At 43.3% G+C, this 12,994-nt stretch overlaps 1 protein-coding gene and 1 non-coding gene across 2 annotated transcripts; both read left to right on the forward strand.

Annotated features, from left to right (window-relative positions):
* The first annotated feature begins 79 nt into the window (after positions 1 to 79).
* Positions 80 to 133, forward strand: LOC311352300 (U7 small nuclear RNA). Its single transcript, XR_014636877.1, has one exon. It is a non-coding gene; the product is annotated as a U7 small nuclear RNA (small nuclear RNA).
* A 1,131-nt stretch (positions 134 to 1,264) lies between these two features.
* On the forward strand, positions 1,265 to 11,624 carry lpcat3 (lysophosphatidylcholine acyltransferase 3). Its single transcript, XM_084471389.1, has 12 exons — positions 1,265 to 1,399; positions 2,531 to 2,638; positions 3,556 to 3,662; positions 4,217 to 4,310; positions 4,614 to 4,651; positions 5,545 to 5,723; positions 5,905 to 6,013; positions 6,145 to 6,231; positions 6,802 to 6,968; positions 8,527 to 8,674; positions 9,418 to 9,573; positions 9,691 to 11,624. The coding sequence occupies exons 1-12, from the start codon at positions 1,315 to 1,317 to the stop codon at positions 9,799 to 9,801; spliced, it is 1,389 nt and encodes a 462-aa protein (XP_084327515.1). The 5' UTR covers positions 1,265 to 1,314; the 3' UTR covers positions 9,802 to 11,624.
* Positions 11,625 to 12,994: the final 1,370 nt, after the last annotated feature.

The following is a 12,994-nucleotide window of genomic DNA, read 5'->3' on the forward strand; positions in this document are numbered from 1 at the left end:
GTAATGTATCAAATATAGTAACACCGTAAGTATATTTCGTATACATAATATAGTTATGCCCACAGACTTTGGCAATCGTTGGAAAAAGCTCTTTAATATTTATCAAGTAGACTTCTTTTAAAGAGAAGTCCCCTATTATGTGTAATGGAAATTAGTAGTATACTTATCTTAAATTGACTACATCATTTGATGTACATATATTACAATTTATACATTATATAAAATGTGATTATACTCATTGTTTTAAGGGCTGGGGTTTTTATTCTGTCCTGTGCACTCATCCAGCTGCCCTAGTGAGTGTAACCATTGCTTACATTTCAGTTTTCAGGGTCACAGGGCAAGTTCGTAAAAAAGTAACATTACACTCCGCACATTGCTGTAATGTACTGTTTTTAATGAATGATTTCATATACATTTTAAATGCATTGTTGTGTTCTTTATCAGTAGTTTATATATGTCGATTTTTGCTTATTTGTCACCAAAAGACACCAAATTTCTCTTTGGGTTTGGGAACCCCTGGTCTATTAATTGAGGCTAGGCGGGGCTATATTACTATGGTTTGGGCTATAAAGATAATGTTATTGCATTGTAAATCAGTCTTTCGAAACACTGCCCTCCTCCCTCCCACGTAGTTGATACTTGACAAATTTACCTGTCAATAAAAGTATTTCTCGTTCGGAAACGTATTCTTATATAGGTCTTGTTTGTGTATGAGGTTCGGACATAGATGTTAGGGGTGCTAAAAGGGCAATAACCAGAGAGTTCAAGGCATTATCGGAAATTACCAAAAACCGTATTTTGTTTAACCAAAAATAACGACGGAAGAAATTATGTTTCATGAAATGAACAACCAAAGGCAATAGATTTATTGTAAAACGGACACTACGACAAATATTATTTATACATTTTTCTCATTTCCTGGGTAATGCGCTGGATCCATGTCGCCACACGGGGGCGCTGTTGACGACGTGTGGCTGTCAGATAAAGCTAGTCTTCGCCTTTCCCGTAGGCTTTAAAATGGTTCGATGAGTTTGATGCGGTTTGATGGGACTATTGGTTGTGTATGCTTGATCATTTTCTGCATGTTGTCTATCGGCAAAGGACCTTGTCAGACATGATCAAAATATAGAATAACAAAAAAGTTAAGATATAAATAGAGGTTGTTATTTAGGGGTGGAGTAACGAGTGGTTTGGAGGGGAGGAACTAGGGAGGACGCTGGTGCGAGGAGGGCAGATATATGCCTGCTGGTGGGTCTCGTGGAGCAGTCCACACTGCACACTTACGGCTAGGAGTCACTTCCGCCCACTTGAAAGATGGCGGCTCCCTTATTGGCGAAATTGTCGGAATCTTTAGGTTCCCCCGAACCAGCGGTGCGATTAATTTTATCTGTCTTAATCGGTGAGTTTTGCTTTTTCTAATTGTGTATCGTCTCTTCTCGCACATATTGAGTTATGATTATCCCCGGGAACAGAGCTTAGTAATAAGTTGCTGCACTGGGTTCATTCCCAGCTAACATGCTAGCTAAACCGTCCACTAAACATCACTTAAGTTATGGACCTTTTCCTCATTAGTAGTTATGGTGGTCATGGACAGAAATCCATTGCACACTGACTAGGAAACGAACACGTCTAATGGAGATACTGTCAACGTCCCCTGCACGGAGTGGGATGGACATGAGCACAGACTCCTGGTTCTGTCGTAAACTGCTCCTGCATCACATTTGATTCTGTTGTATCGTAAGGAGACGTTTAGCCTGCCGTGCCAGTTTCAACAATGCCTGATATCATGTGGCATGTTGTTGTCAGATTGTAGTCTGATATTTGCTTAGTAAGTATCGTGAAGGGTAGGTGGGGGGTTTCAGATGACAGGGTCGGTATGTGGAAGTGAACAGGGAGCAGTTAATCGGCTGGAGCAGGACTGGTCACTGAACTTTGGTCTGACACATGTACATGTCTTCCCCAGTCTGATTACTTGTTTGTCGACGCCTACCAACAATTTGAAGTATGTCACAATATCTTTTGTGCTAAACGACCATTTAAAGTATTGCAGATTGCGTCAATTCGGTTCCATGCTGACAAACTATAAGTGCCCTTGCTTGCGTGTCATTTGGGCCTTTATGTAATGTAAATCACGTTGTTTAATAATTGCTGAATAGCTTACCTATATGTTTGGCAGGATGGCACATTGATAGGAAAGCTCGTTTTTATTTTGACTAAACCAGACCATTTAGATATTTAATCTTCTTTTAAATATCAAGTGTGTAAGTGACACATGCATACATTAATATTTAGTCTCTGAGCTTTTATCCAAACTGACTTACATGTGAGGTTTGGGACAATAGTTTCATAGCGGACAGTTTGCTGGTAGCTATAGGATTTCAAACAAAGTAGTAGTTAGGAGCCATTTGATGTTCCAGGTCAGATGGCACACCAAATGATCTGGAATTCTGTGTCGTAATATATTTTTGATATTCTCTACACTCTCTCTCTGTCTCTCGTCCCTCTCTCTGTGTCTCTCGCCCCTCTCCAGGGTACCCCTGTGCCCTGGTGTACCGTAGGTTTTTATTTCACCAACCGGTCACCGTTCTTCACCTGTTCCACACGTTGTCTGGACTGGCTCTGGCAGCTTTCAACTTTGGTGAGAAAAACATGGGAGACATTGGAAGTCATCAAAGGAGTTGAATTATTGAATGGATTAATTGAAAGGCGAAACTGCCATTTATAGGAACATAATGTGTTTACCTGTTGGTCTGAATACTTCACTATGTACTTGTGATCGATAAGAATTGTTTAAAGGTCATACTGAAAATACTACATCTAACGTTTGAAAAATAATGAATAACAGACTGTTGTTAAGGACGCTATTTCCAACCCTAGAATCGAACAGAAATGTTTTTAGCAGAAGAAATAAATAAATGTTTCATTTTAAATCAATAAAATAATTAGATATGTGTTGTGTCCAATTGACACATCTTTCTAAATTATATATTCTTTAGTAAGTAGCCGTTTAATAAGAGTGATCATTTACAGCAAACCGGTCATTATTGTGAAATAAACCCCTTCAGGGGGTTTCAAGACCTGTCAGGGTGGATTTTGCGGCTTGCTGTACATAATCCCTTACTTAATTTATCTAACATGGAAGCAGGCTCCTCGCACAAGAATGAGCATTAGGCTAACAAGTTGTGTTAACACATTTCCTCTTTCTCCTTTTGTTCTGTTGTGGCTGCGTTTGGATTTGACAGCAGGTCTGTTGCTTTTATTTTATGAGGGGAAAGAGCACATGTTCATAGCTGTTTGGATGGTCATTGGTCGAATGGGATGTGTGACACGCTTCTGCGGTTTGCCAATGCTGAGCTCAACATTGGAAAATGCTGTAGTCATGTCGATAAGGCTCATAACTAACTGCATTTACCAGCCCCCATCCCCCCCTTCTCTCTCTGTTTGTGTGCCTCTGTCTCTCTCTTTGTCTCTGTCTCTCTCTTTGTCTCTCTCTTTGTCCCCGTCTCTACCTCTCTGTCTCTGTCTTTCTGTCTCTGTCTCTGCATCGTTTTCCAGGCTCTCAGATCTATCACTCTGCAGTATGCGTCTTAGTCCAGTTCCTGATGCTAAGGCTCATGGGAAGGACGGTAACGGCTGTCCTGAGCAGTTTTATCTTTCAAATGGTGAGGTGTTACCCCTTCCTCTTCCCTTCTCTGACACTTTCCCTGTTATGGGCCCGGTTGTGAAGTCATCATTTTTCCCCTGCTGTCCCCCATTATGCCTTAATGTGTGTTTTCATTCCTGTGCATTATTTTGCACCATTAACTGTTATTTTACTTTGATATGAGGAGTTATGAAAAATCACTAGTGAATGTGTAAGCTGGGATTTAAATCAAATGTGATTTTGAGTCAAATCTGTAGTTGGAAAACACAATGAATTTATTCATGCATTGTTACTATATGTCTATATTGCATGTTAAATTATCAAAAATAAATCGTTCTTATCATAAATATTTTTCTTGAATCTAGCCATACTTTATCACCTTAAGCATATAAGCACAGCATGTGTATACCGGTGAGCGACTTGTAAACCAGGCTTTTATTGTTTTTGCAGAAAGGCAAAACTTTGACAGTTCCTTTTCCATGTTGTTGCCTCACTCCATGGTAGTCATATGCATTGACCGGGTTTCACTTTGAACCAACTTCCTCTTTGACCGTCTCCTCTGTCCTCTTCTAGGTGTACTTGCTGGCAGGCTATTACTTCACTGCCACGGAGGAGTACGATATCAAATGGACCATGCCCCATTGTGTCCTCACACTCAAACTCATCGGTGAGCCTTGCTTTATCAGCACTTCCACTACTATGCTTGTGATAAAACAACCCCTGTCTTATCTACGCTTTCGGACCGTCGTCCCACGATGATGCGATTGCAAAATCATGATAGCTGAAGATTTCTTACTTGATTTGTGTGTACTTAACCTTCCTTTGGCTGTTTATTACTTTGGCGCTGTCGCTATAGTTCTTCTTAGTAAACCATTAACCCTCCTGCTAAATATCTGCAAGGCTTTTCAAAATGTCATGAAGGGCTCTACTGTCACCTGGGCTCTGACACCAGCTATTCTTCTGATTACAGGTTTGTCATTTGACTACTATGATGGAGGAAAGGAACCAGTAAGTATTTTATCATAAAAAAAAAATGTTGTGCTAAGTGACTAGGTTATGGTCCTGTGTAAATGCCAGACCAAATAGGCCGGCCCTTTTTTTTTTTTATACAGATAAATTACAGATGTAGTAATCACTGATGGCGTGACGTCAATGAAATCTGTTTCTAAGTAAATAATGTGTCTGAAAATCAACACTGGGTGTGTTGGCACCACATGCCTGCTGGTTCTGGTGTTTTCATGGCCTGTATGCACTCACTGCCACCAAGGCCTGCTCTCTTTTGGGCACTATACTGCTATGGTGGGATTTCAGAGGGTTGGCCTACACCATACAGGAAGGGATTGCTCAAATTGTAAGTTAGTGGTTAACAAGTGAATACATTTTTTACAGTTTGGTCCAAACTACCGACTGTTAAATTGAAACCTTTCCCTCTTTTATTTTTCTTCTGTTCGAGGGGTTACACATTCATTTTATTATAATTATAAAACTTGTATAGGGGCTTCAGTGTGTTTTCTCTATGTTTTCAGTTGTGGCCTATCTGTTTACACACTCTGAATTGCGTAACTGTGTGCTCCGCAAGCTCTTCTTGACAGGGCGCTGATTTAATCAAGTTGTCGTTAAGCACAATACATATTTCATGCAAACGAAATTATCCCGTGTAGTTAAATGCATGTTAAGTATTCAAGTATGTGGTCAAATTTAGTTAGAGGTTGACTGGACTAGACTGCGGTCAACCTTGCGAACCTCTAGCAGTAGAAAGTATTACTGACATCACGGGGGGGGGGGGGGGGGGGTAACCCGATCTGCTGGAAGCTCACTATGGACCCCAGTATAGTCCAAAAGGTTCTGGCTGTGCTATGGCTTCCCATCCATCATCTCCTGCCCTCTCCCCTGCCCCGCAGTCCCAGCTCAACGCCGAGCAGCAGAAGGCCGCCCTGCCCACGGTCCCCAGCCTGCTGGAGGTGTGCGGCTTCTCCTACTTCTACGGGGGGTTCCTGGTGGGGCCCCAGTTCACGCTACGCAGCTACCAGAGCCTGGTGGCCGGCCAGCTCACAGACTCACCCGGGAAGCCCCCCAACAGGTAGGCTGCGAGGCTGCGCTGCGGATGGGAGGGTCGGGCATGCCGGTTTGAAATTAAACGCAGGCTAAACTACGCTAAAGTATTGTGTTCGGCTAATGGATATAAAAAGTAACGATGCGAGTCACCGTGGTTTGATGTTCCTCTTTTGATGCCCTTGTCTGTCTCATTCGGTTCCTTACAGTGTTATGCCTGCTATGCAGCGGTTTGGCCTGGGTCTCGTCTGCCTGACCATATACGCAATATTCAGTCCCCATTACGCTGACAGCTACTTCCTCACGGATGAGTATGAGGTGAGAGGTGGCATAAGGCAGAAGCAATGTTCCTGTGCCTTCACGCTATAGCTCTAGATTTATTCTGTTTTTTGGTTCTCTTATTATAGTATTATTCATTGTAAAGGCTGTGTTTTATGTGTTCTTTCCAGGCCCAACCTTTCTGGTATCGCTGTGTGTTCATCATGCTGTGGGCCAAAGTTATTCTGTATAAGTACGTCAGCTGCTGGGTGATTGCAGTAAGTAAGCTCCTTCTTGACCTTTCTCACTCAAGACATAACCTATAGAATCCAGGAGATTGGACAGGGTTTCGTGCTAGGATATGGTTTAGTAAGGCGATTGCATTTTTGGTTGACTGGTCGTTAAAGGGAATTACATTATATAAATAATAGTTGAATTGCACCTTCTTTAAAGGGCAACTTTAAAACATATGTATATTACACTTGTTGTAGGTAACCGATAACCTGATTAAACTGTTTATATTTAAGCCATGGATGTTTTTTGATGCAGGAAGCCTGCATGATGAAAAATGATGCCGGCCTTTGACTAGGTAGCATTTGAATAGTTTTGCTTGAAACCACTTCAAGACACACGCAATGAGACACGCACACACAAGGGCCTCGCCTTTCCACACTTACGCATATCTTTACATGCAGTCATCCCCTCGTCTGATTTGACACCGCCTCTGGCTCTGCCTAAAGTAGTACAATAGAACACCATGCCCATTTCCCCAGCCAATCAGGTTCCTCAGTCAGACACCGTTTAATCCACGACCGGAATGTAAACTGGTTTTCCCCTGCTGGTTCCAGGAGGGCGTGTGCATACTCTCGGGTCTGGGCTACAACGGCGTGGACGAGAACGGGAAACACCAGTGGGACGCCTGTGCCAACATGAAAGTGTGGCTGTTTGAAACCACGCCCCTCTTCACCGGCACCATCTCCTCCTTCAACATCAACACCAACGCCTGGGTGGCCAGGTCAGTGGGAGGCCAGGGCGTGGGGGAAGGATTGAGGGGAGGACCTGGTTAAGCTCATCACAAACAACATTTTGTTTGCTACTGCATGTTCACAACACAGGACTCTGTACTCAACAAAACTATAATATCCTTTTGTTGTTGTTGATGTTTTTGATTGGTTTACACTGCATTTACATGCCTACAGATCCCTCATTTACATGGCTAAGTGACCCCAATACGATTCCACTTGAGTTGTGCTGTAAACGGAAGCAATACATCAGAACGGCCCCGCATCAGCCTGGGATGTGAACCTACAGCCAGGTGACATGAGGGCCCAGAAGTATATGTGGGCTTCCTGGTTTAAGAATATATTATTGATGGCCCAGGGAACATAAGCCTGATTGTTATATATGCAGTTTAAAGGGGCCCTAGGGTTTCGTTTAGGCACCCATCAATGTCCCATTAGGGATTTCTTAAATGAAATATGACCTGCAAGAGTCTGCAATTATTGGAAATATATTTTGAAATTAGTCAGAAACTAGGGATGATTGCAAGTGTTCAATTAAGTTAATCTGCATGGATACCAAATAGTTTAAGGAACATGCTGCGTTCAACTTTTTCCTTCTACCAGTATTAAGAGGATATGCCGTGGGATCAATAATGACACATTTTAATGAATTCAATTCATAGCTGATTTATTTGAAAATAGAATTTAAAAGAGAATTCAAAAAATGACGAGCAGTAAAGGCCCCTTTTTCTTAGCGTTAAGAGAATCATTGGAAATGTAGTTCATTGTGTGTATTATTGTAGGAATGCAAATGCTGATTTGAACACGGGAAAGGTTATGTTTGTTATCATATCTGAGCCCGGCTCACCACAGTATTTGTGTCTGCAACCAACATTTCTGGCTATCTTTGAATTACTCGTTTACATGTGGTTTGTTTTTACAAATACAGCTAACTTGTAACTCCAGGTCCCTGGAACAGGTCTAAGAGCTTCCCTCTACTGGGTCACTGACTGGGTCTGGTCCAGATATTATATATATATTGTTGATGATGTTGTCGTCGGGGAAGACTGTAGTGTGAGCTCTGCTCATTGGTCCACAGTGGTTCAGTATGAAGTATTTGCTGACATTATGTTCAGTATGTTTTACTGAGTCACTGAAAAAGTCCTGACAAATTGACATCCAAGTAATGGTCCGAGAGTTTGACAAGTGACTTATTTTATAATACTTATCACGCTTAAATTTTTTTATTAATCATCTTTATGCCACAGCTCCCTCGTAGTCAGAAATCCAAAACCTCTCCAGGACTTTGAGATTTCAAACTGGTAAAATGAGTGTCTGGTCAGCAGGTGGAGAAGGAGTTTAAGGAGTTCCTTACTGAACCTTTGTTGCCATACAACACCTGGTGGAGGATTGAGTGTCTATAAACATTGCAAAGTGATTACTAGTCATGTTTTTCCAGTGGTTTATGTTTGAAAGTGAGGAGCTCCGACCTCCATGATTCTTCCTCGTGCCTTCCAGGGCCTCCAGCTCCTCCTCTGATGGTGGTTGTCCGCTGTGTTTGTGTTTTTGAAGGCATGTGTTCAAGAGGCTGAAGTTCCTGGGCAATAAGATCCTCTCTCAGGTGGCCACCCTCCTGTTCCTGGCCATCTGGCACGGCCTGCACTCCGGCTACATCATCTGCTTCTCCATGGAGTTCATCATCGTCAACGTGGAGAAACAGGTACAGCAGCCCCACACACACTGGTGTTTCTGTGGGAGGGGGCGTGTGCTGTCCTAGACCAGCGCTGGACAGACGGGCATGTCTCTTTGGTAGTTGATTTGAACCTCTTATATTAAATATATTATTACCCAAAGCAGCGGTTTCCAATCTTGGACTTTAGGTATACCACTAAATTGTCACCAAGACCTTTCGCAGACGACCTCTTATGCAATCGTATATAAAGAATGATATGAAATAGTGTTTGAGCCAAGTGGCTTATCAAAGAGTTCCAGGGCCCCTTTATACACAACCATTAATACAAGAAGGCCATACCACAACCACAGGTTGAAAAAAACCTGCATCACACACCCACATGGCAATAAAACAAGTTGTTTTAATGCCAAGTGGGTAAATACTATTAATCACATTACTTGTTATTAAAGAACTGATTGATCACTGTTCTTCACTGCTAAGATTAGATTAGATTCAAAGGCCCTGCAGGACTTAAGCAAAGGAGGGGTGGTTTACTGAAATACACACTGTATGTAGATGATTGGATCTTTGTTCAGAGCACATACTGTTCTTATATATGCTAGTGGGTTGTAGGTTGAAAGTTATCATTTACCACCTTACATTACTGTGTGGTAGATTTCTTTTGTATTTCATGTCTTGCTTGCGGCATTATAATGAGACAATTGTTGTCTGAGTTAGCCTGCTTGGCAGTGAAGTTCCATGTGATTCTGATGTCTGTGTCTGTGTGACAGGTCCAGGCTTTGGTGAAGGACAGCCCTGTGCTCACCAAGCTGGCCAACAGTCCCTTCTACCCTCTCATCTACGTGGTGCAGCAGTTTTTCCACTGGCTCTTCATGGGCTACCCCCTGGTGCCCTTCTGCCTCTTCACCTACGACAAGTGGCTCAAGGTCAGGCTGGGCCATTCATCCATGTGATGTCAACACACTGCATTTAGTTTGGATGTGAATGAACACGATGTGGGTTCTACATTTTTCTTTTTTTTTCCCCGTCTTTTGTTTCCGCAGGTGTACTCGTCCATCTATTTCTGCGGCCACCTGTTCTTCTTCATAGCCTTCATGGTCCTGCCATACCTGCGCAAGGCCCTGGTGCCCAAGAGGGAGAAAAAGCAGGACTAAGACTTGGAATTGTAAAAAAAAAAAAAAAAGAAAAGAAAAAAAGTTGAACACAAAGAAAGAAAACTACAACGACCAAGGTTTCTCTCCCCCTGCGCGCACGACTGGAGGGTTCCTAGCAATCGCTTTAATGTGAAACGAGCGTCTCAGTGCCGACGCCCCGACGGCGCTGAGTTGAGGAGTTGCCATAGTTGACTCATAGTAGGTCATATTTTCATTGCGCCCCTCCCTTCCCCCACCCCCCCACCACCACCACCACTAGGTCTTTCTATGGCTCAAAATCCACCCCAGGATCCAACACTGAAGGGAAATGTGACTTCTACGGGAGGAGCAGATTTGAGTATATTTTAAGGCCTTTAGTAATATATATTATATGTCCATGTAAAAAAAAAAAAAATCTTTCTATATATTTTTGTGTTTTAAAATGGGGAAGGTGTTTTTACAAAATAGGATAAATATGACAAATTTGGGAGAAATGTTTACAGAAGATGACCATGGTGCCACATGGGTAAATGTGAGCCAATCAGGGGAGATTTTCTGTTTTGGTTTGGTTGTTTGTTTGTTTTTAAACAACATGTGAGGGGTACGCTGAACTCAAGAGACTTCAGTATTGTGTCCGCAACATTGCACTCACCAGTCACGGGTCTGAAGTCAGTCACTGGCTCTGCTATATTTTGCTCTATATGGTAAATGTGATGCTTACTTTGTTTTTTTTTGTTTTGTTTTTTTTCATTTCTTTCGGTCTCCGCTTCTATCCCCCCCTGTATTCATGAGTGAACCTTTTATGGTGTATGGTAAAGGTTCCAGCACAAATGACCTGTATCTGGCACTTTGACATGTGAGAACACACAGAGGTCGGGGGGAGCTGCAGGAGAGGATAGCGCTGTTGGAACGGTACGACCTGCAGCAGGGCTGGTTTGTTTTGAACGGACGCCCCAGTGTTTCACCCACACCACCAACACCACCAACAACTCGACTCCAAATGGCCTTGCATTATCAATATGAATGTTTAGCTCTTTGAGTTTTGGTTTTTAATTTGATGTCGAATTTTTTTTATTTTTTTTATTTTTACAAACAAAACTTGGGAGTGAAGAGGCCATGAAAAGGACTTCACCACCTTTCATCTTTTCCAGCAATTTCCACTTTGTGCTAGGCGTCTCCTCGGGCTCTCTAACCCATTCACCTGTCGTCTCTGTAAATCTACCAGTGCTGACGTCATCTGGCTCCGCCGCGGTTCGCTGTAATGGGGCCCGCGTTGCACACTTGCCAGGCCAGTATGGAGAGGTATATCAAACTGATCGCCCCTCAGAACTTCACACGGACTTGGAGACACCACCGGCTTTTTGGGGACCAGGAAATGTTCCCATCGTGAACTGGAAGAAAATAAAAATGAAGCAAAAAAATATGAATAATACAAAAATTATCTTGATTCTTCGTATTGGATGATGATTGCCACGATTCAATCCTGGACAATGTTTGTTCCTGACTTATTTGTTTTTGTTGAGTTGTATTTTATTTGTTAATAGTGTGTGAGTACAGAGGACTTGATGTGGGGATGAGATCGCTACGGGCTGGTCAGTCTTGCGTCACAGTGTGTGAAGGGAGGCCCACGGTGTTGCTTCGGAGACGGACGGGATCTCACTGTAGCAAAACAGGACTGGATTGAGTAATATTTATACATTACAAGTTGACAATTAATTGATGTGAATTATTATTTCAACAGACTACTTTTGCCTTATTGCTACCAAATGTACAAAAGAAAATAGGGGTAATGTAATTTTAAATACATTTTTGTAATGCTAATTAAAAGTGCTGGATTTTAAAAAGCTAGAGTGTGGGTCTGTGTGTGTTGGTTGTACTTGCTGGAGTGTGGGCCTATGTGTTACTGTGTATTACTGTTAACTATTGGGTTTGGTTTTGGACTGAGCGCACATGAACGCCGGCCGACTCCAGGGCATCCTCCCATTGGACAGGACATCAGGGTATAAGGGGTGTATGACGTCATTTTGCGGTCTGGGGTCCGAATAGGACGGCCTGGAGGGAAACTCAGGGGCCCTCGTAACTACTAGCCCCTCTCCAGACGTTCATCAAACAGCCACTTTAATGGGAAAAAGTTAATACCTTGAAATGAATTGGTGTTTGGGTCCCGAATCCCTCTCTCCCTCCCTCCCTCCCTCCGTCCAGTGGACCACAAACAGCCAGAACAGCAGTTCGGCAGAAGCGGGGTGGTGGGGGCCTCTGAGTGAGAGAAGGACGCAGTGTGGGCGGGTTAAGCAGCGCCGAGAGGGAGGGGACGCCCAGCGTAATATCAGCAGCCTTTTCCATCGTATCGTTAGCCGAAAACCAGGACATCGGTCTCTCCTGATTATTTTTCCCCGTCCACATCCCGATCTACCCGAGGGGCAGTAATTTGTCAGTAATCGCATCAACAGAAGACTCGTGGACGCGGTGGTTTTGTGTGATTTGACCTAGGCGCGGATAGGCGAGCGGCAGCAGTGAGAGGCGGATGCTGAGAGGGTAGTGTTGGGTACCACAAGCATCGCACTCACCACGGTAATGTGAAACCCACGGCTCCACATCTCAGTTTTGTTTGTCGAGCACGTATGCGACATATTTGGATCATACGTAGCCTGTTTGTCTGATTGTTTGTCACCAGGCGTAGGGCCTATGTAGTGTCAAGCTTTGATTGTCAATATAAGCCTATTGCAAATCGATTGATTATTGTCGCATAGGTTACGCATGTCTGTGGACCTGAATCGCCCTGTAGCATGAAGACCCTGTGCATCGGGCGCAGGGCTGTCGACGTTTACCTTCTGCGAAATACCGTTTTATAGGCCTTAATGTGCTACGCAGTGCTCGAATGAAGACATTTCCATCTTATGTCAGTGATCGCTGGTTGTATAAGTCGTACAATTCAGATTATGTTTTCAGCCAATGACAGCCACTGCATCTTTTTTCGCCACAAACCTGTGAAAACACCCACACACACTCGCACGCCTGCGAAGCACCGTATGGTTTTCTGGACTCAAACGCATTTTACACATAGCATAGGCTACATGTCAGCGTGGAAATAGATTTGATGTCCGTGCGGGCCTTTGGCTTTAAACATCGTCATGTGTTGCAACTCCGTGGTTTTTAGGACATGGGGAGGTGTGTGTGCGTGTGTGGAGGTGGTGGTGGGAGGGGGTGGGGGAGT

Source organism: Micromesistius poutassou (assembly GCF_964030765.1).
Source record: "Micromesistius poutassou genome assembly, chromosome: 8".
NCBI classification, from domain to species: Eukaryota; Metazoa; Chordata; class Actinopteri; order Gadiformes; family Gadidae; genus Micromesistius; species Micromesistius poutassou.